The sequence below is a fragment of the Lampris incognitus genome, chromosome 9 (assembly GCF_029633865.1).
Source record: "Lampris incognitus isolate fLamInc1 chromosome 9, fLamInc1.hap2, whole genome shotgun sequence".
NCBI lineage: Eukaryota > Metazoa > Chordata > Actinopteri > Lampriformes > Lampridae > Lampris > Lampris incognitus.
In genome coordinates, this window is record NC_079219.1 from 55941738 (window position 1) to 55964578 (window position 22841).

Genomic DNA, 22841 nt, shown 5'->3' on the forward strand with positions numbered 1-22841 from the left:
AGCGTTCTGCTGCAGCCTCTAATTACGCCGAGGATAAGTCTGAGGGGGGGTTCAGAGGTATTTTTAAGAGCGCGGAGCGTTTTCCTACTTTGTTTGGGCCCCACGCTGCGGATCCTGCCGTCCAGATGAGAACCGAACACCGGAGGCTACGACGCGTCTGCGAGGCTCCGTCGCGCATCTCGCTCGCTGCGAAAACAGCGCTCGTATCTCCCAGCGGGGGGGGGGGTGGTGCGCGCGCGCGCGCGCGCGAGTTGTTTTGCCCAACGGGAACACTGTTGCCGGTTTGCACGTTCTTTCCTCTTTCTTTTTATTTGTTGTCCGTGCACGAGTTGGCGAGGTGTTCGCACGTGCTTCTCCACCCAGAACGGCGACTCCCGTCTCCGTCACGGGTCGACGAGGACGAGCGGACATTTGGGGAGGCGGTGACCCCCCCCTCCCCCCCCCTCCCCCCGCCGGACCGGACACTTAACGCCTCCTGGACGAGCGCGCGGAGAATCGGGATTACATTTTAGACGCCCTCTCCGACTCCCGACTCCTAAACGCCTGACGACAGGAGAGACCTTTGACCCCTTCCTTCCGCACGCGCACGCGCGCGTGCACGCGCACGCTGCGCGGACAGTGAGGCAAATCCTCAAATCTGCAAAAGGCGTTTCGAGAAAGCCTGCTTGGATGTGTGTGTGTGTGTGTGTGTGTGTGTGTGTGTGTGGGTGGGTGGGGGTGAGGGGGGGTGACTATGAGCATTTGCTCATTTTGACGCCCGGGAACATGTGTGCTGTTAATCATGTGACACAGACCTCACGATGCTTTGAATATACTGCTGAATCAAATCTCCCTCCTGTGTGTGTGTGTGTGTGTGTGTGTGTGTGTGTGTGCGCTTTGATACAACTCGAGCTTGGTAGACTGGAGTGTAAGCTGCTTAACTGTGCGCTAACTCAGGCCACATGTGCTTCCTCTTCCCCACAGAGAGAGAGGAGAGGAGGAGGAGGAGGAGGAGGAGGAGGAGGAGAGAGGAAGAGGCGCTATGACACATTTATTTGGTATATTAAAAAAAGACCCGAGTGACTCAGGATGCCGAGCTTGTGCCGAGTGTTATTTTAACCGTCCTGTTGCGTTAAATCGATCATCTGACCTATGAAGCAGCCCTACACCCAAATCAGCCCCCCCCCCCCACAGACACCCGTCGGTCGGTCGGTCGGTCGGGTGAGCGTCTTGCACCGCCCGCCTCGTCTCGTCACCACGTTATGGAGACTGCCCTCCGCTAGCAGCCCCGACACCCTCCCTCCTCCGGGTTGGATCTGTGTCACCCACCGTTCAGCTGGCTGTTCACATCCGTTTAACGGAGGGCATTTCCTCAGAGACGCGTCCGCATTTCACTTTTTTTGCTCCCCCCACCCCCCCACCCCACCCACCCATCCACTATGAACAGATCCAAAAAAATCAATAAATAGTGGCTGACTTGTGAATTTCTCCACACGTCCCTCTTTTCTCGCTGACCTTTACTTTCACTCCGCCCCAGGGGCGGATCTACAGGGGTGGCAACGGGGGTGGCAGCTGCCACCCTTGTTGCCACCCCACTGATAAATCAGATAATATGTTTTTAAAGTATATTTTATGTACATGCATGGCGAAGGTCAATGAGACCCGCACCAAACTCGTCTCAAACAGAAGTCGCCGATTTAGAATCCTCCCCCTCCCCCCTCACAGGCGCGGATCTACGGGGGTGGCAAAGGGGTGGCTAGATCCACCACTGCTCCGCCTCGATAATTCCGTTTTCCGTTTCTTTCGCCCCCCCCCCCCCCCGGGGCCGCTTACGGACACCAAGCCACAGAATAATCTCGATTTTTTTTTTTTTGGTTTTCTGATCAGGCGCTACTTGACAATAGCTTTGATTGGTCCGTAACAGACAACAGATGCACTGAGGTCTAATCCAATTGTGAGGGCGGGCGGGCTCGAGCGAGCGGGCTCGAGCTCGGCAGTCCTGACGGCCCAGCGGCCCGCGTGAGCAGCATTGTTCTGAGATGAGGGGATTCGTTCTCTGTGTTTTTGTCATCGTGGCGCTCACACCTGGCCAAGGTAAGACGAGGCAGTTGAGGGGGGCGGGGGGCGCTCTTCCTAGGTACGGACCAGATGTTCTGAATCCACACCAGAGGTTTTAAATTCCCCCCCCAAATCGCACTGCTAATTTTAGCACGAGGAAATAAACACTCGTCTGTTGTTCTCTGGTCCGCAACAGATGCTGGGGTTTGGTCAAAAACAGGCTCTGCGTCCGGCGGCGAGTCATGCTGATGCTATGTATGTGATGATGTCATGTATAGGAGGTGTTTATCACGAGAAATGGGACTCCTAGGTCAGACGGTGAGGCGCTCGTATCTGTGTGTGTTAAAACATTAAAACTTCACGACTCTCTCTCTCACTTCTTGTCTGCGTTTTGCTACGCCCGCATCTAAATTTGGCTTTTGCCCACGGAAAAGGGATCCGACCACAGCGGTGCTTGTCGTTTTGGACGTTTGGGGAATAGACTTGGGGCTAAATGTGAACACCACGGCCGGTATGGGTGAACACAAGGACTTACACAAGACAATCAGTTTTACTACAGAAATGGCTTAAGTAGGCCAAACACTAATATCCATCATTTCCTAACATCATATCCAAAGGGGGTTTGGCAGATGACTTTCAAGACCACTTTTCCCCCCTTTAAATATCTGGCTAATTACATTCCGGAACACTAGCAGATACAGTAGGCCAAGTTACGCTCGCGTGTCCTCCGTGAGTTTATGTGTTCCTAATGGCAGTGGAAACAAAGCCTGAGCTGCGAGCAAACAACTGATAAAAATTAATGTGGGCACGTTAAAAAGCATGTTAGCTTCTCCCAAAGTGTCTTTAAACCCTTCATGCACACATAAAACAACAAAACTTTTTTTCATTTTAGTCTCTCTCCTCTCGCTCGCCCCCCCCAGCAGAGCAGGCCTGGGGGTTGTCTGTCGGCCTACATCCCTTGTTTTTTACAGTCTGAGCCAAAATCAATTAACCCATATAAAAGCTGTTTAAACACAAAGAGAAAGAACGAAAAGGAGCTAAAGGAATTACATTAAGGTAAACAGACACCCCACCCCCCACCCCACCTGCTGAAATTACACTAACGAGGCCAGCTAGCTTAACCGAGCTAGCACCGGCTAACAAGATGAACGGGGGATAAGAACCGAGAGCTTCGCTGAAACTCAGTTCAAGACCTGGAAACAAGATTAGTTTCCCCCTAAGAGGTCAAGAGACAACAAAGCCAGCTATTTAAAAAGAGATGAGTCACTACTCTATAGGTTTGTAGACAGAGTTGCATTTTGGGTTCGGGGTCCGACCTGTCTCAAAGTGACAAGATTAAAGTCGGATTAGATAGCTGAAAGAATATATTCATCCAATTAAAAACTGCAGCCCTTGTTGATTACTCTATTGTTTCTGCGTGTAAGAAGTATTTGGACAGATTTAAGTCACATTTGGCAAAGTTATTCTAAGTATAATTCAGCTATAAATTCTTTTGACTCCACAATACTTTGAGGGCAGTATGCAGTATGTGGTTGCAGATTATGACTGGGAATTTATTAGATCATTCAACTCCAGTAGTTTTATTGTTAACAGCAACCATATTAGCTTCTCGGTGTCTGTCTGTAACTAACGTTTTAAAAAAAGTTCCGCGTTCAGACGACGTCGTTTTGAATCCGCAAAAAACGACTGAAAACGCTGTAGTACGCATGCCAGGCCGGTAGTTGGCGATGAAACTTTAGCGAGCCCTTCCGGTGGACCCCAATAACGCCACGCCTGCACACAAACGCTTTCTTCTCAGAGCGGCGAGTAAAGAAACAGACGGTGGCGAGTGTACGCCGAAAATTGAGATTGAGAATTTGGCGCATGTAAATAACGCGTCTCCGCTGATCACAGTAATGGTGCAGCAGATCTACACTGTGCTGGAGGAGCGCTAATAAACTTAGCAGAGACATCGGCACAAACACAGCTCGGTACTCCGCCATACTTCCTGTTGCGTTCTTACTCGCGCATGGCTATTTGACTGAAAACGTAATACGCATGTGCGAAGTGGAGCCGTGACGTCACCGCTTTCACAGGAACCGGTTTCGCTAGGGTAGAGGCTAGTTCCCATCGACGCAGAGAACGGAAATGGAGTAGAGAACGGTCAACTGAGCATGCGCGAAACGCCTCTACCACGCCTCCACACGCCCCGCGTAGCAATCCAGGCGCTAGGATTGTAGGAAGACCCGCCCCTACTCTGCGTCTGATTAGCTAACTTTAACCCTAACCCCGCCCTAACCCTAACCTACCCAAACAACGGAGGCAGCGAGTACTTGCGCATGCTCAGTTGACCGTTCCTTGCATCGACGGGAACTAGTCTGTACCGTTTTGCTAGTTTACACGGCGACGAGGGAGTTGCGTTTTCCAACAAAAAACGCGACAATACTCGGCGCGTTGAGCCATTTTCAACCCACGAAACGCCGATTTTTTATACATTTGGTAAGAAAAAGCAACATTAACACCAACCCTGATGTGTTTCATCACCGCAGTCGTATCGTTCAGTTTACGGCTCAAAAAACACATTAAAGCCGTTTACTTCCTCCTCACCCACTTCTTAACTCCAACCCAACGCTTGTCTTCACATGGGACGGGCCCGTCCACAAACATGTCCGACGTACTTCCGGTTCGTCATAGGAGATCGGTTCCTCCCGTTGCCCGCAGTGCGGTCGAGCCAATTTTCTGTTGCCTTCGATCACTTATTGTGTTTCGTCATAGCATATAACGATACAGGCGTTGTCACTCACATAATCACGTTTCTATTGTCAGACAACTGCACACACACACACACATATATATATATGTAACCGGTTATTTTCTTGCCCGGTGCGGGATTCGATACGGAGTGTACTGCACCACAAGGCGACGTCACTAACCGCTCGGCTAAAGGCTCAGGCCCGTTAGCTAGGGGGCTAACGTGTCTTATTAGTAGTTTACAGTATAAACGATTCGATCAAAGGCCTGAAAATGCTAACCGGCTAACCAAGACTAATGGTAGTTTCTGGGCCGTTAAGTGTAAATCGTCGGGTCATTTTACACAAGAAACAGATATGTCAGCGACGACACTGTTGTGCCCAGCAAAACTCGGGACCACGACTTTGAATCAAACTGTGCTTATTGCTGCCACAGTAAACGTTACAGTATAGCATCAAACACGTCCCGCGTTACTGCCGTAAACCGACTGCCGTAAACCGGCTGTGGTAAAACTTAAAGCTGCAGTGTCCTGGACTACGGTCACGCTGCTGTGACGTATACACAACAGGCACCTGTGTTGCTTTATGGGCGATGTTGAAATACAGAATAATACGATCACAGACCGAATCGGAGGGGACTGAAAATTTGGCTTTTAAGATCGCGGGAAACGGGGGGGGGGGGGCCGACTTCACCCTACTAAAACAAAGCGGAAGTACATCGACACGTTTGCGGGGGGGGAGGGCCTACTGGACTTGTTCTTCGTTGGTTTTGGCGTGCCTTGCGTCAAACGGCGCCCAAAACCGGAAATGACGTGAATGTCCTTGTGGTGTGCCGTGGGGCTCAGGTGAGGAACGTGGGCAGGCCAAACAGCTCTCGAAAGAGGATGGATACGAGGAGGAGGGGCTGCTCGAGTGTTTCCGCTGTGACCTGGGCTTCTGGGACGCCTGCTACACCACCATCGCCCACTGCAGCGCCGGGGAGAGGTGCTACACCGGCCGGGGGAAAGCAGGTGAGGGACGGGTGGTTTAGACCAGTGGTTCTCCACCTTTTTGGGGTCCTGGACCCCCCTGTGTATTTTTGATCTACCCTGAGGACCCCTCCACCTGATCTTGGGGGAGGGGGGTTGCAATTTGGTAGAAACTGCATTTTAAATTGCATTATTGCATTTATTCACTCTTTGGGGCAAAAATAAGAGCTTTCAGTTGTAACTTAGATATAGTTAACAAAACAGAATTCTTATGCAGTGAATTTCAGATATATGTAACAAAACAGAATATGTATTCAGTAACTTTCAGATATATGTAACAAAACAGAATATGTATTCAGTAACTTTCAGATATATGCAACAACAGAATTTTTATGCAGTAACTTTTAACAATGCAAACGGGAGCGAGATCTCTTATTACAATACAATAAATTACGCTTGTGAAACAGATGTAATTAGAGAAAAAAGTCCTGTTACCCTTTATAGTTTAGGTAGATAAAGGTGTCAGTCACATTTGAGTAAAACAATCCTATTTCTATAAATGTCATAGGATCTTTTTTTTAAAGATATTTTATTTTCACGGACCCCTTGCAATTACACCACGGACCACTAGGGGTCCGCGGAACCCCCCCCCCGGTTGAGAACCACTGGTTTAGACTGAGGTTTTGTCATCCTCGCCCATCATCGTCGCTGGGCTTTTGCTTAGTTGGAAGACACCAGGCACTGGTCATGGAGGTTGCCTTGGGTTTGTCTATGTGCATTTGGGTGTGGTTTTGTTTGTGTCTGTGTGAGTCTGTCGAGTGTGTGATGTGTTTGTGTGTATCCTGCTTTAGCATTTAGCTTTAGCATACAAGTTTAGCTTTAGCATAAGTGGGTGGCTTGGGGTTAACGTGTGTTAACAGGTAGGCGTGAAAACACCTCCACCACCAGGTTATCAGAGTACTGAATGTCTGTGTCCTTGGCGGATTCTCGGTAGATTCATAGGTGAACATTTAGATAAACAGATGGGTGGATAGGTAAAGACAGAAGGTAATCACCAAAATAAAGTTCATTTGTTTATAATAATAATAAGGCTTTCATCATACATAAATTAGAATAAACTTAAAAGCAACACACTAACAAACATGTAACGCAACATTAATCACACATGAAGGCAAGTCAGAAGAGGTGAGTCCTGGTTAATGACTTGAATGTGGGCAGATCGCAGCAGTCTCTTGATGTGCTTGGGGAGGGAGTTCCAAGAGGAGGGGGCAGCAGGTCCAGTGCTCGGTCCTTAGTCTGCCTCAGATTAGGGGTGGATAAGAGGGTGGGGGGGGGCACGAGAAGGCAGTGGAGAAGAGGTGTGTCTTTTGAGACGGGATTGGAAGAGTGGGAGGGATTCTGAGTCTCCTAATGATTTGGGGGAGTGCGTTCCAGAGCCTGGGAGCTGCCCCGGAGAAAGCTCGGTCACCAAAGCCACGGAGGTTGGACCTGGGGGTAGAGAGAAGGGAGGCTTTGGTGGATCTGAGGGACCGAGAGGGTTGGGGGGGGGGGTGTCAGTGAGGTATGGGGCAGCCAGTTGGTGAAGGGCTTTGTAAGTGAGAACCAGGATTCTGTAATTGATCCGATGGGAGATGGGTGTCCAGTGGATGTCTTTTAGGACTGGGGTGATGTGGTGCTGGGATTGGGCGAAAGTTGGGTGGACGTGTTCTGGACCAGTTGGAGTCTCTTGATAGAGCTAGCACTGACGCCATAAAGTGAGTTGCAGTAATCGAGGCGGGGGGGGGGGAGATGAAGGCATGGATCAGTGTCTCAGCAGCAGGGCGCGCGAGAGAGGGTCTTATTTTCGCCAAGTTGCGAAGGTGGTAGAAGGAGGATTTGACAATTGGGGCGGATAACGAGAGGATTTATGTCGTATAGTGAGAGGATTAAATTCCCCACGGGGCTTTTAAACTCCGGAGTATCACCAGCACAACTCCCGTCTGTTTGTCTCCTCCAGCCGACGTTCTGGATATCAAGACGCTGGGCTGTGCGAGGGCAGACGAGTGTGAGATGGAGACAACCGTGGAGCTCTTCTCCAACACCACCACCATCTACACCATGACGAAGTACTGCTGCGACACACCCTTCTGCAACGGCGCAGGCAGACCCCCCGCCAACACACTCCTCTATCTGACTGTGGCCGTCTTAACCGCACGACAGTTGGCGGAGGTTTCTGCTGGACCGCAATAGTAAAATTTAACACATGTATACGAGAACACATCCGCCTCTCCATCAGCAGACTGCTGCCGAGGTGGTGAAGCTAAACCATTGTTTCAATAGTGTCATTTTGTGACTTGCTAGACACACTGGCAAGCTCATCTTGACAGGTATAAAAAGTAGTAATTTGAAGGCTTTGTCAGATAATGTGGTTGAACACAGACTCTTGTTTGTATTGCGTTTCATGAAAATTCTGACTTGTACTTAAACTGTAATTTTACTTATGTCGATGAAAAAAATACATCACAAGAGTTGGTAAGCTGATGCAGACTTGCTTTGACATTTAAAATATTCTCTATACACGCTTTAATGCAGAAGGTTTTCCAATTTAATAATTACTATACAATACAAACAATTTTATTAATCCCACTAGGGGCAAATTTGTTTGGAGAAGCTTGTGAACATAAAACACAATAACATGCAAACAAACAAACAACACAAACAAATAGTAACACCCCAGGGAGCTAAATGTGGAATAAAATCTATAAAAGTACACAGTAAGAAACACAATAAGATAAACTTGATAAAGACAATAAAATGTCCATCCATCCATTATCCAATTAGGGCCGCGGCATGCTGGAGCCTATCCCAGCAGTCATTGGGCGGGCGGCAGGCGGGGAGACACCCTGGACAGGCCGCCATTCCATCACAGGGCCGACACACACACACACACACACACACACACACACACCTAGGGGCAATTTAGTATGGCCAATTCACCTGACCTGCATGTCTTTGGACTGTGGGAGGAAACCGACGAAGACACAGAGAACATGCAAACTCCATACAGGACGACCTGGGACGACCCCCAAGGTTGGACTACCCCGGGGGTCGAACCCAGGACCTTCTGTCAATATTCAAGAAGCGGCACGGTGGCGCAGTCACCTCACAGTAAGACAATACAGCAATCTGATAAATAAGATAAACGTGATATAAAACAATCTGATAAAAACACTACGAAGCATTTAATAACTGAGCTGCAACAGGTATGAATGACTTGGAATAACGGGTAGTTTTCTAAGTCAAGTCAGTTTTATATGTATTGCCAGCAGGTAAAACACAACGACGCCCTGATGGCAACAGAGGAAATTCAAATTAAGAGCCTAAATTGATTTTTCTTGTCTGCAGGTTTAGCCATAGTAAAACTTTACCCTCCCATTCAAAATGACAATATTAGGCTAACAAATGCAGTGTGCGGCAGTATGCGGTTGACTTCGGCTGCGCTACAACGACTCTCCACCAGAGGGGAGCAGCTCTTTCAAGAAGCGCTGCAGGTCCACGCTTTCGTCTTGGAGGTCAAGGCGTAGGAACTTCTCCACAATGCTTTCAGATCTGACAGGAATAAACACACGGAGTTTATTTCGAATCTCTCCCTGTGGGTGTTTTTATATTTTCTCGCTGTGTTGGTGGTTTGATTCAGAACGAACCTGCTGGCCTCTTTACTCGACGATGGCCCGTCGATGCGTTTGATGGTCTTCCCTGTTCTATACAGTTCACATACCTTGGCAAATTCACACCCACAAACACAGTCAGACTCACTTTACTTGGCCATATATTTGTGTGTGTCTGTTTGCAGGCGCAAGTGTGTGTGTGTGTGTGTGTGTGTGTGTGTATCTATATACCTCTATTCCTCTTTGTACGACGTCGGTTGGCAGCCCTGCCAGGGTAGCGATGCGGGCAGCGTAGCTGGACTGGCAGATGCCTTCCTTCAGCTGGTACAAAAACACCAACTCTTCTTTATCCTCTGCTATCTCGAGAGTCTATCTCACACACACACACAAATTAGAACACATAAAATAACTCTCAAACTAAAAATTAAGGAACAAAATGGTATAGAGTGGTATGTAAGTCGGGGTCATGCTAGAGACTATTGCTGCCTCATTTACTAAATTTAGTTTTAGGTCCAGTGAACAGTGTTGAACAGGTAATAAATACATCTCTAACACTGAAATCTCGGGCTCTTTAAATTGCCCGAAGCGAACTATTTCATTCTTCCAGTGTGACGATTTGTCTTTCATTACCTGCATAGAAAGCAGGTCAGAGGAGGGCAGCAGGCCCGGTTGGAGCAGATTGTGGAAGTTTGTGGCCAAGAGGATGTGAGGGACCTCCTCGGGAGCTTTCTTCAGCCAGTGACAGATTGATGCAGCCAGTAAGGAAAGCCCATCCACCTAAGAAGAGAATGAATACTGCTTCAATCAGCCGCTGAACACAAACAGATTATTTTACCTTTGAAAAATTCTCTTATTAGTTAGTTGGCAACAAAGATAGATATACTAGATACTAGAGAAATACAGTGTGACACATTTAAAAATTTCTATGTATACACAATTTTTTCCCCCCCCCGCTCGTAGTGTGTTGCATCAAGATGCACTTACAGTGTCGGTTCCTTTGCCAAACTCATCAATGAGAACCAGCGAGTTGCCTGTGCTGCAGGTTAACGCTTGAGCCATCTGGGAAATAGACACACTTACGCTAAACTTTTACAGCAAAGTACGCACAATGCATGTGTGTGTGTGTGTGTGTGTGTGTGTGTGTGTTTATGGGCACAGTGGCAGGCAGCGCACGCTGTGTTGAAATGTGTGGGGACAGGAAGACAGCGGGAGTGGCGTTGGAGCACAGCAGTGTTAAAGAATTCATATTCTTCACTGTATGTACATACTCGGGTACACGCACACACACACACAAACAAACAAAAATTCACCTCTACACAAGCTTCCTAGTTCAAGGAATTTGTCTTGGTATGTTGGTTCAAGAGGGAAAAATTAACAGTAAATAGTAAGGATAAAAGTTAAAAGAATACTAAAATACATACACATGATAAAATAAATAAAAATAAGGGGCAGTAAAGATGAATGCAACGTTTATTCGTGTGTGTGCTCGCACATGTCTGTGTACCTGGTTAAGGTCTATCATGAATGTGCTGAGGCCTACAGACACGGACTCCCTGCTTTGCATGCGTGTGAAGATGCCATCCACCAGACCAATCTCTGCCTCCTTAGCTGGCACGTCTGAGCCAATCAGGGCCATGAACACAATCAGGCCCACCTGCCAAAGCCAATCAGAGAGCATCTCACTGCACAGCATTCTCAGCTAACACGGCTGCGGCGTCTTCTGAGAGTTTAAAGTAAAGTTATAATCAAATTAATAATGAAATCAAGGGCCGAACTTCCCCCTGAAAAGTTAAATCGTCTTGTGAAAAAATCTCCCCAGATTGCACAAAGGTAATGGGAAGCAATGAAGTTAACAGACGGATGATAAAAGAAATAAGCTTCATTCATAAATCACATTGCAAAACAATTGTTACAGACTGTCTTACAAAAAATACAAAGTGCACTGAGAAAATAACAACAAAAAGAAAATAATAAAATGAAATTAAAAGGGACACAAAGAGGACAATAAATAAGACAAATAATTAAAAGTTTTTTTTTAAAAATTACACCCACTGAGTAGCCTGTCATGATTGATGATCAGATCGTTGAACACTTATTTTTTCCTGTTGTCTGTCCTGCTGTACCTGTTTGAGGTAGATGCTCTTGCCGGATGAATTGGGGCCGGTGATGATCTTGATTCTGCCCAAAGACTCAGAGCTCTGAAAGGAGTTGGCCACAAACACAGGCGAGCACATCTCTAACAGAGGGTGTCTACCAGGCAGAGAGAGACAAACCTGGATTAGCAAGTAACATTCCATCCACGTGTGTGTATGTGTGAGACAGACATGTAGACAGATGAATACGGAGCTGCCAGGGAAGAGGAAAAGAGGAAGGCCAAAGAGGAGGGTTATGGATGTGGTGAGGGAGGACATGCAGGTGGCTGGTGTGACACAGGAAGATGCAGAGGACAGAAAGAGATGGAAACGGACGATCCGCTGTGGTGACCCCTAATGGAAGCAGCCGAAAGTAGTAGTAGTAGTAGTAGTAGTAGATATGTAGACAGACAGGAAGATAAGATAGATGCAGACAGACAGACAGACAGACAGGGTTCTACCTAGCCTGACTCAGTGTTATTCTCCTGTGGTTGGCTAGCTTGGGGGGGGTGTAGCCATACTCTTGGGAGGCGCTGCTCAGAGCCATCAGACAGTCCAGCTCAGCACTCAGCTCTACGACCTTAAAAATACACAGGTGACACACGCACCAGTTACACACATCTCGAGACTTTGTGGGAAAGGCTGCATTCTAACATGCTACATATCCATTTCAGAAAATAATTTTAGCTATCAGTCACAACAAAATAATTTATTACTCTTTTTGTTGTGGCGTAACGTCTCAGGGAAGCTCTGTCATTAATTCCTGATATCCAGGGGCGGGGTGGTCCATCATAAGCCACACAGACTTGTTCTTACTCACATTCCTGTCAAACTGCTAACATGAGTCTCCGGTTCACCTAATCGGCATCTTGTGGAACGGACTGGGGGGGAACTCTGAAGCACCCACAAGAAAGCCATGTGAACACCGCCGTGAAGCAAAAGCACTAACAACTGGGGCGTCCGGGTTGCATGGCGGTCTATTCCGTTGCCTACCAAAACGGGGATCGCCAGTTCAACTCCCCGTGTTACCTCCAGCTTGGTTGGGCGTCCCTACAGACACAATTGGCTGTGTCTGCGGGTGGGAAGCCGGATGTGGGTATGTGTCGTGGTCGCTGCAGTGGCGCCTCCTCTGGTCGGTTGGGGCGCCTGTTCGGGGGGTGGGGGCTAGGGGGAATAGCTTGATCCTCCCACGCGCTACGTGCTCCTTTTCACTGTCAAGTGAAAAGAAGCGGCTGGCGACTCCACATGTATCGGAGGAGGTATGTGGTAGTCTGCAGCCCTCCCCGGATCGGCACAGGGGCTGGTGGAGCAGCGACCAGGACAGCTCGGAAGAGTGGGGTAATTGGACGAGTACAATTGGGGAGAAAAAAATCCCCCCCCCCCAAAAAAAGAAAAACAACAAGTCCAGCGCCATGCCAGACCATATGGTCAACGTTTTCTTCAAATGTATCTTAACTGCAATGCATGGAACATACCTGGCATTCAACGTCCTTACCTACCTTGTACAGAGAGGCACTTCTTTCTAGGACTGTGTTCTGCAGCTCTGTCAAAACTGCTGCCTCCATATCTGAGAGACAGGAAGGACTACAGCATCAGTAAAGTCAAGTCAACTTTGAAAACTGAATTGGTGAGACAATAAACAGGACAGCGCAAGACCTCTGATCTCGGAGAGCAAGTCACCCAAGAGGTCATCTAGCTCTTTGGTTCTCTGGCTGCGGTAGTGGAGACGCTCCTCTGACAGAAACTATGCACACACACACAATGCGAGCAAATGCACAAAACATGCACAAATGCGCATATGCAAAGACACAGAAGGAGAGCTCAGTGGGTAACAGCAGTTCAGCACTTTGGTATCTTTTCATGAGCACATCAGAATATGAGATCATACACATCTAACAGAAACGCACCATAAACTCGAGCCCCTCAATCTCAAAATCCTCTTTCTCCACCATACTGGGCAGCCGGGGCACAGAGAGCAGGAATCCTATCTGTAGGAAGGTAGGAATCGAACACCAATGTGTTATCAATGAGCGAGGAATTCTAGTTCTTCAATTATAATCTTCTATTAGCCATCATAGAATCTGAGTGTAGGTCTAGAGACTGAAATTTACTCCGGGGAACCCCTTCAAATTCAATCATAATGTACTGCAGTGACCTGCTATCTGCATTTGTCACACTCGCTAGTACACATACTCTTCACTAAATATCAGTTTGCATTGAATTTTACATAAAATTGAGAATTTCCAATACAATTCTAAATTCCGTCTTTATTTTTTTGTGTCTTGTCTAATCTATCCCGGGTGGTCAACCCGCAAAGTCAAATTCTATTGTGAAAACTTTAAATAAAACAGCTTCTGATTCAGAACCTATGCTATGAAGCCACGCATGATGGACGAGTAAACATTAAAATGAAGGTTCACGGATTCTGTATCAGCCAGTAGTTGTGTGGATGTGAGTATCGGACCAGGGGGATGTATAGCACACAGCAGGCAGTGATGCAAGTGTCCAAGCGTTGCAGCTCTCTCCTGGCCACATCCGTCAGGAAGTCCGACAATCCCATCATTCTCCTCTTCTCTTAGGGACAGAGAGAAGATGCTTTAAGACTTTAAATTCAACTGTTATAGAATCCCTAAACAATCTGATAACAAAACCTGAAAACTTTGGTTACTTGCAAGCACACTACTAATATGCGAATCCTGTGTAGCAGTCCTGCCACATGCAGCAAGCTAAGTAGGGCACTCCAGACGTCCCTCTCCCCAGCAACACCCTCCAGCTCCTCCTGGGGGATCCCAAGGTGTTCCCAGGCCAGACTGGGCATGTAGTCCCTCCAGCGAGTTCTGGGTCTACCCCGGGGTCTCCTCCCGGTTGGACGTGCCCGGTAAACCTCTAAAGGAAGGCGCCCTGGAGGCATCCTAATCAGATGCCCGAACCACCTCAACTGGCTCCTTTCCACGCGAAGGAGCAGTGGCTCTACTCCGAGCTCCCTACAGATGTCCGAGCTCTTCACCCTATCTCTAAGGCTGAGCCCAGACACCCTACGGAGGAAACTCATTTCAGCCGCTTGTATCCACGATCTCACCCTTTCGGTCACTACCCAAAGCTCATGACCATAGGTGAGGGTTGGAATGAAGATTGACTGGTAAATTGAGAGCTCTGCCTCCTGGCTCAGCTCCCTCTTCACCACAACGGTCCGGTGCAATGTCCGCATTACTGCTGATGCCTTAACCAACAGATGATGTTTCGATATAAACTATGTAGTCACTTTTCTCTAATTCTTCTGATTCACTCTTGCAAGATGATTATTTTTCTATTTCATAATGCTCATGCTCTTGTGTCTTTGCAGCAAGTGTGCCACAAAAATATGTATCTCAGATCTGTACGCAAATACAATTTTTGATGTAATATAATATTATTATTCTTCTACTTTTAAACACTGTGTTCATGTCATTGTGCCTTAACAATGGATCTACCACCAAGACAAATTTCTAGTACGTGCAAACTTACTCGACCTTTAAATTTGGCTTCTTAAATTACACTTTCAGCATCTGCTGTCTGAATTAAATACATTTAAGCTGTAGCCATTATCATCTTTTTTTCCAACATACATACACACACACACACACACACACACACACACACACACACACACACACACACACACACACACACACACACACACTTACTCTCATCAATAGCAGGATCCACATTCGGTTTGACGGTGAAGTGGTTCTCAGTTGCGCTGCTTTCAAAATCCACCTGTCCACCACAGAGACAGACACGCAGCCAAACACAACGCTAACTTAAGGAAGTGCACAAAAGTGTTGTGGACCACTTAAACTGGCGGCAGCTGTTCAAAGACAAGAGAATTTTCAGCTTTGCAGGTGTGGGTGAGTGGGAATCAAACAACGTGAACCCATTTGCACGAGTGAAGAACAAGAGAAGAGAGAAAGAGAACCTGAGGTCGCAGGACAGGGAAAAGAGTGATGGAGGGGAACTCACCACTTTGTTGATGAGGGAGGCTATGTGGCTCAGGTCTTCAGAGAAACCCTCGCTTATCTCACGGAAGAGCTGAATGGACCGAGGCAGGTGGCGAACCGTGTCCCTTATACACACTGCACTGAACACCGTCTGACACACACACACACACACCATATTATATTACAGACGGCTTTATAATTCAAGTGAAAATAAACACTAGGCCACATTTAACAAGCTGTATTCTCGTTTCGTATGACCTCTGTACGGTGAAAATATCACTGATGGATATGAATTCAATATTTCCGAGACGACGTTATCCAGCTTCAGTGCTTTTAAGGCATGGAATCCTTAATTTAGATTAATTAAATCAAATAAATGTAATCTTAAATTTCCTAATCCCAAATTAATCCCGAGTTTTGGCAACCCCACCCTGATCACTGATGTAATACTGAAGGTCTTAACTCCAAAACAAAATCATGACCCACAACCCACCAGAAGTATATTCCACAGCTAAAAAGCACTACAGTTCTCCCGTTCTGTCCACCGCCTCTATAAGCTCTGCCTATGAAGGCTCAGCGACCTCCTGCGGGTTTAAACTGGAACTGCCGAAGCTACTGGTTCCAGTGCACGAGGTTTGAACCCCTTGGTGGCATAAGAGCCGAGAAATTCAGTCTCTCTCTCTCTCTCCTTAGTATTCGCTAAACAAGAGGCAAGTTACTGACAGTCTGAGGTAAACTCACTACAGGGAGACCGCCTTCTCCGTCACTCCCTACTGCAGGTTATTGGCATTTTTTAAAAACGCATAAGAGGCGGAGACAAATTTAGAACAGTGTGTTACAGTATTCTTTAAAAGGACACACTGCAGTGGTGCACTGTGGGAAGTCAAAGCCACCTTGTAGAGACTCTGCCAGTCAGTCACTTTGGTATGAGAGAGAGACATCTTGTGCAGAAGGGTCTATGAGAGAGGGACACAAACACACACACACAGGCGTGAACAGAGTCAATGACACATAATCACAGAACGACAATCAGAACAGACACACACAAAGTAAAGATATCTGGTTAGTCAACATCAGCTCAGCATAAGGGAGAGGGGGGTAGAGTCGATGGCGGTGTAGTGACCATGTAAGTCAACAGTATTTGGACACCAGGGTGAGGAGGCAGAGGTGTTTACCGGGATGTTCCTGATGTTTCGCAGAGACGACTTAAGGGTGTTGAACGCATCGGAGTTCCGTGGCAACACGAAGAAGCGTATCACTTCCTGTCTCCTGTGTAACACGGCCAGGTCGTGCGTTGGCCGCAGAAACCACCGGCTGAGAAAGCGGTAGAAACACACGACTGACCACAAATGGATTTGCTACTACGATAAATATTTCCCCATGAACAGTATGTCATTAATATGTGATACTTTGATCAAAACACAGTTATGGCTCAAGTGTGTGTGTGTGTGTGTGTGTGTGTGTGTGTGTGTGTGTGTGTATAATCGTTTCCTGATGTGGTAGTCATGATAACAGAGCTCATTCCATTTACTTTAGGCTAGGTTCATTCCTATGTCCCAGGGAACTTACCTCTAAAAAAATTGTTCTTTTGCCCCCCCCCAACTGTATCTGGCCGACTACCCCACCACCCTTCCGAGCCATCCCGGTTGCTGCTCCACCCCCTCTGCCGATCCGGGGAGGGCTGCTGACTACCACATGCCTCCTCCGATACATGTGGAGTCCCCAGCTGTTTCTTTTCATCTGACAGTGAGGAGTTTCACCAGGGGGACGTAGCACGTGGGAGGATCATGCTATTCCCCCCAGTTCCCCTCTCCCCCCCGGACAGGCGCCCCGACCGACCAGGACACATACGCACATCCTGCTTCCCACCCGCAGACATGGCCAATTGTGGCTGTAGGGACGCCCAACCAAGCTGGAGGTAACACGGGGATTCGAACCGGGATCCCCGTGTTGGTAGGCAACGGAATAGACTGCCACACTTCCTGGATGCCCACTTATCACTAATTCTTATGCTGAGATAAAAATCATACAATCAACTACACAGGAGTGAAATATTTGTAATTTCAAGTTTATCACATACTTATGCCTTAAAGGATTGCCTGCATGTGACGTAATCGTGATGAGGTGTTGCTCACCGTAGCATTTTGGAGCCAAAGGTGCACGCGCAGCGGTTTAGTATCCCTAAAACACAAGTCACACAACTTCTAATAACAATAATACTATTAATAACCATAAAAACTTTTTATGCAGTACTTTTCAAAACAGGTTGCTTCAAAGGTAAAGAAAAGAAAGTGAAATGCAATAAGGTGAACAATGAATGGAGGTCGCCCGAGTTCCCTGAGTAGGTCAGAGTCGCAGGGTCTGTGGGCCCCTAATCAAACGTTCTGTGCTAAGCCTTGCCTTTGAAACAACAAGCAAGATCTGATCTGAAAAACGTGTTACTACATTAACTAAGCAAACTGAAATAACATGACGGCCGTGTACCATAAAGACTGAGCCCCTCCTTCTCTCCGGACTGCAGCTTGTACACAGACGGGTGAAGCTCTGATTTGAAGATCTGCAGTACACTGGAATAACACAGAATCCATGGTAATCTCACTGTGTCTAATGCACCACACCATCTGTCTCTCTCTCACGCTCTGTTTGTTCATGTTTTTCTGCTTCTATGCATAATCTCACCTGTATGTATCCAGGTCAATGTACACCATGCCTTTTCTACAGTCAGACGAAACAAAACAGAGTCAAGTAAATTTAGTTTGCAGACAGGGTTCACACTAACAAATTCAATAAAGAAAACATAAAAAAACAATAAAATCACAATACAAAGGCAATAAAAACACCAAATCACAGAACCACAATAAACTACACAGCAACAGTCCCACAGCATATACCAGTGAACATCACGGAAGAGACTAGACAGGAAGTCGGTAACTCAATGCAGTGCAATAAAATGTCAGTTATCATTGGGGGAAAAAAATATTTATGAAAACACAGGAGGCTACATCACATCATAATGCAACAGGAGTCACGATGCGCTGTGTCCGTGTGCCTTACAGTGTGTACACGTCAAACTGTAGGATGGGAACTCCAACACTGCTGTCCTCCAGCTCCACTCCCACTCGCCTCCTGTCCAGACACTTCAACAAAGCGCCCACTGTCCGCACCTATGACGCGCACACACATACACACACACACACACACACATACACACTCACACACACTCACACACACACACACACACATACACACACACAGGGAAAATTATGGTGATTTGTGATCACATTAGATTTGTTTAGAGAAATCGTCATTCCCAATGGGGCTGTTGCAGCAGCAGATAATAGATTACATATGGTCAAAGAAAAAAAAAGTTAAATAACAGCATGGATAATGGATGGATGGATATATGTGAATAAGAAAGTATGAGCACATAAATTAACAGGCTGTTACGCAGGTGCACAAAGAAACTTCAGTCAAACATATTAAGACAAAGAGGGATGATGAAAAGCATGAACCTTTGTTAAATGTGAAATTAATTATGTGCAATATACTGCTGCCTGATGATGAATGATGGACTAAAACACGAGACAAGCAAGCTTGTTCACCATCAGGGGGGAGTTGAAGGAGATGTAGGAAGAGAGGTAGGCTATCTTCTCTCTGCCGGAGATGGAGGCCGGGAGGAAAGGCAAGTGAGCAGACATCAGCCTCTGCTTACTCACTTCCACACCTGCAATGTGTGATTCAGAGTTGGTGGAGTTAGCGATACCATCCCAAATTGTTCTATGAAAATTTCATAATAATAATAACTGCTGCCTAATATATGTTGATTGGGACACTGAGGAGTTGCACTTAGATTTACCAAAGTCCACATGTGGATAAATCACAACTTCTGGTTTATAGTCTGGATTTGCAGCTGTGATACAACGAACAAGAGAGAACACAGAGAATTAGTTTAATGTGAAATGTGAGACAGTCTCCCCCAACCCGGATGCTGGGTTGTTAATTCGACACATGGAAACCCTCTACGCCAGTGTTTCTCAACCGGGGGTCCGCGGACCCCTAGGGGTCCGTGGTGTAATTGCAAGGGGTCCGTGAAAATAAAATACCTTTAAAAAAAAAGATCCTATGACATTTATAGAAATAGGATTATTTTACTCAAATGTGACTGAGACCTTTATCTACCTAAACTATAAAGGGTAACAGGACTTTTTTTCTCTAATTAAATCTGTTTCACAAGTGTAATTTATTGTATTTTAATAAGAGATCTCGCTCCCGTTTGCATTGTTAAAAGTTACCGCATAAAAATTCTGTTGTTACATATATCTGAAAGTTACTGAATACATATTCTGTTTTGTTACATATATCTGAAAGTTACTGAATACATATTCTGTTTTGTTACATATATCTGAAAGTTACTGAATACATATTCTGTTTTGTTACATATATCTGAAAGTTACTGCATAAGAATTCTGTTTTGTTAACTATATCTAAGTTCCAACTGAAAGCTCTTATTTTTGCCCCAAAGAGTGAATAAATGCTATAATGCAATATAAATGCAGTTTCTACTGTTTCTATCAAATTGCAACCCCCTTCCCCCAAGATCAGGTGGAGGGGTCCTCAGGGCAGATCAAAAATACGCAGGGGGTCCAGGACCCCAAAAAGGTTGAGAACCACTGCTCTACGCACTACGAAGCCCAAAAGCATAATGGGGGGGAAAAAATCAATTTATTCATACACGGTGTTCTGTGAAGCACCCCCCACTCACGCCCCCAGACCCTTCGCTTACGAGTCAAATCACAAAACAGCATCTTGTATTTTTTTAGCCAACCTTTCGCCCCCAGCTCTCACCCAGTCCCTGCATGAAGAGGCTCATACTGCGCTCCTGCTTGGCAGTAGTAATGATCACATTGGGGTTAATGTCCTGGATGACTACAGGACAGAAAAGCACACAGGGAAATAAAGTACAAGTATTAAATTAGATAAGTATTATTATTAAATAAATAATAATAATAATATTAAATAAAGTATAAGTATCAGATCACTGCTCGAGTCTGACGCAATCATGAGCTGTGTAAAAACAAACAAAAAAACCAAAACATAACCGGCTCTGTTGAAGCGTGTCACGGCTGCGCGCCGTTCGCGCATTACCTACTTTTGGCCAGCAGGTGGTGCTCGTAGTTGTCAGGGGTGTCCGCCATGTAACGCAGCCTGGCGTCTTTGCGGTCGTAGAAGCACAGGCCCAGCTTTCCGTGCTCGGCCAGCACACTCAGCAACACCTTGCAACACACGAACGTCAGCGCACATATATCAAGAGTACGCGTCGTGAAACGGCGACCGGCGCAGCGCCGAAGCGTCTCGACTGGGGAGACCTTCCCGGGGGGGGGGGTGTGGGGTGTGAGGAAGACTCACCTCATGCGCTTCATCCTCCTCTTCTCCGGTTAAGCTAGCGAGGCTAAAACCCAGCCCGGTACGCGTCTCCCGGGCTGCCATACAGACGAACAGCCGTACAGTAAGTTAGTTACCCAGCTTTTATTAAGCGTGTGTGTCCGGTTATTACAGAGCTAACCGCCGAATTAGCGCCGAATTGGCGCGAAAACGTTAGCTAGCGTATAGCACGTTAGCATTACTGAACCAGACCTGCGGCGATGTTCGTCAGTTTCCACGAGCCAAATTTTAAAAAAAATGCGCGACGGGGAAGTGTCACGAACCGTTTACATTCTTAGTATACCCGCGACCTTTAACCCGGGTAAGCCTAAATCGTGGTTTTAGTGTGTCGGCTAATAAAACCGTTAACGGTCCCTGCGTTCGGGGCAGCGTGATGACGCTGGTTGAATTACGCTGTCAATCACGCCGTCGGCCACGCGCGGTTTGAGGACGCTCTCGTCCGTGTCAGATGAGCTGTACATGTAAGACAGGCCCGACTCTTCCCCGCATTTTACTTTTTGTTTTTTTTTGCGGAACTTATTTATAGAATAGGGTATTGATTCTTCCGTGTTTCCTTCACCAAAAGGTCCCGTGTTTTGCACTCGTTCTTCATCTTTCCCTGATTGCGCCATACGTAATGCTCGTGGTCAGGCCCATATTTGTGCTTTGTATTCCCCTTTAAATGCTTCCTCATTTTACTTGTTTTACTACTACTACTACAGGCTTCTCCCGTTAGGGGGCGCCACAGCGGATCATCTGCTTCCATCTCTTCCTTCCTCTGTCACACCAGCCACCTGCACGTCCTCATACACCTTTGTCCCCTCTACTCCTTGCATCCTCACCATCCCACTGTCCTCCCTCTCATTCACGCATAATATTCCGTCTTGCTCCTACTGACTTTCATTCTTCTTCTCTCCAGTGCATACCTCCACCTCTCCAGGCTGTCCTCCACCTGCACCATACTTTCGCTACAGATCACAATGTCATCTGCAAACATCATAGTCCACGGACACTCTGGCCTGATCTCATCCGTCCACCTGTCCATCACCATTGCAAACAAGAAAGGGCTCAGAGCCGATACTTGATGTAAGCCCACCTCCAACTTGAACCCATCTGTCATTCCTACTGCACACCTCACCACTGTCACACCTCCCTCATACATATCCTGCACCACTCCTACATACTTCTCTGCCACGCCCGACTTGATTTTACTTGTTTTACTGTGATACGGTTTTAATGCACACCAGTTATTCACATTCTAATTTTCCATTGTCAGGCACACTGTAACCACAGTTTAGGAAGTTTCTGTATACGTTGTTCAGCTACTCAAAATGCAGTGGTAAAACAAATTCAAGGAGAATGATGAGTTAAAATAAGCAGCCATAATCACTTTTTAAACTTTAGCCACAGGCCAACATATTCTCAACCAGGGAAGATTTTCTTACACCAAAACTATTTGAGAGAGTACATCTTTAATTTGGATCAAATTAAAAATATTGATAACAGATTTCTTTATACGCACTTGCAGTCCTCGATTAGGATATATCACATTGCGGCATCAACCCAAGGGGGATTTAAAGGGGGGATGGCAGATTTACATAAGGTCGGCATCCTATGAATAGATGGATGCGGGCAGATGCAGTATGAATGATGTCATCCATCCCCTGGTTGAAGAATATGACTATAAATATGTCACACATATACAAGGTTGTCAATTTGTTTAACAGGGGGTGATGGCATCCCCTTGCATCCTCCTCAAATCGACCCGTTAAAAAGCCTGTTTACTATCCTCCACGTGTGTTTCCATTTCCGTGGCCCCTGCAGCCCGTTTATTTTCTCCGTTGTAGAATAAGCATAATGTAACTAGTTTATGTAACTGCTAATTTCCATTCCAAATTCTGCACCATCTGATGGTTGCAAGAGGAAAGTG

At 46.6% G+C, this 22841-nt stretch overlaps 2 protein-coding genes across 2 annotated transcripts; one reads left to right on the forward strand and one right to left on the reverse strand.

The window, feature by feature from the left end:
• Positions 1-719: 719 nt before the first annotated feature.
• Positions 720-8249, forward strand: LOC130118157 (sperm acrosome membrane-associated protein 4-like). Its single transcript, XM_056286530.1, has 3 exons — positions 720-2073; positions 5612-5776; positions 7731-8249. Exons 1-3 carry the CDS (start codon positions 2019-2021, stop codon positions 7961-7963), a joined length of 453 nt encoding a protein of 150 aa, XP_056142505.1. The 5' UTR covers positions 720-2018; the 3' UTR covers positions 7964-8249.
• A 404-nt stretch (positions 8250-8653) lies between these two features.
• On the reverse strand, positions 8654-20977 carry msh5 (mutS homolog 5). The gene is made up of 25 exons (XM_056287034.1): positions 20897-20977; positions 20640-20763; positions 20336-20416; positions 19347-19400; positions 19093-19214; positions 18545-18654; positions 18170-18205; positions 17975-18057; positions 17626-17671; positions 16666-16804; positions 16384-16446; positions 15513-15641; positions 15197-15269; positions 13978-14087; positions 13421-13501; positions 13170-13257; positions 13013-13080; positions 11975-12093; positions 11505-11631; positions 10886-11035; positions 10366-10440; positions 10012-10158; positions 9613-9750; positions 9418-9491; positions 8654-9322 (listed from the first exon to the last, which is right to left on the reverse strand). Exons 1-25 carry the CDS (start codon positions 20975-20977, stop codon positions 9214-9216), a joined length of 2427 nt encoding a protein of 808 aa, XP_056143009.1. The 3' UTR covers positions 8654-9213.
• Between the last annotated feature and the right edge of the window lie 1864 nt (positions 20978-22841).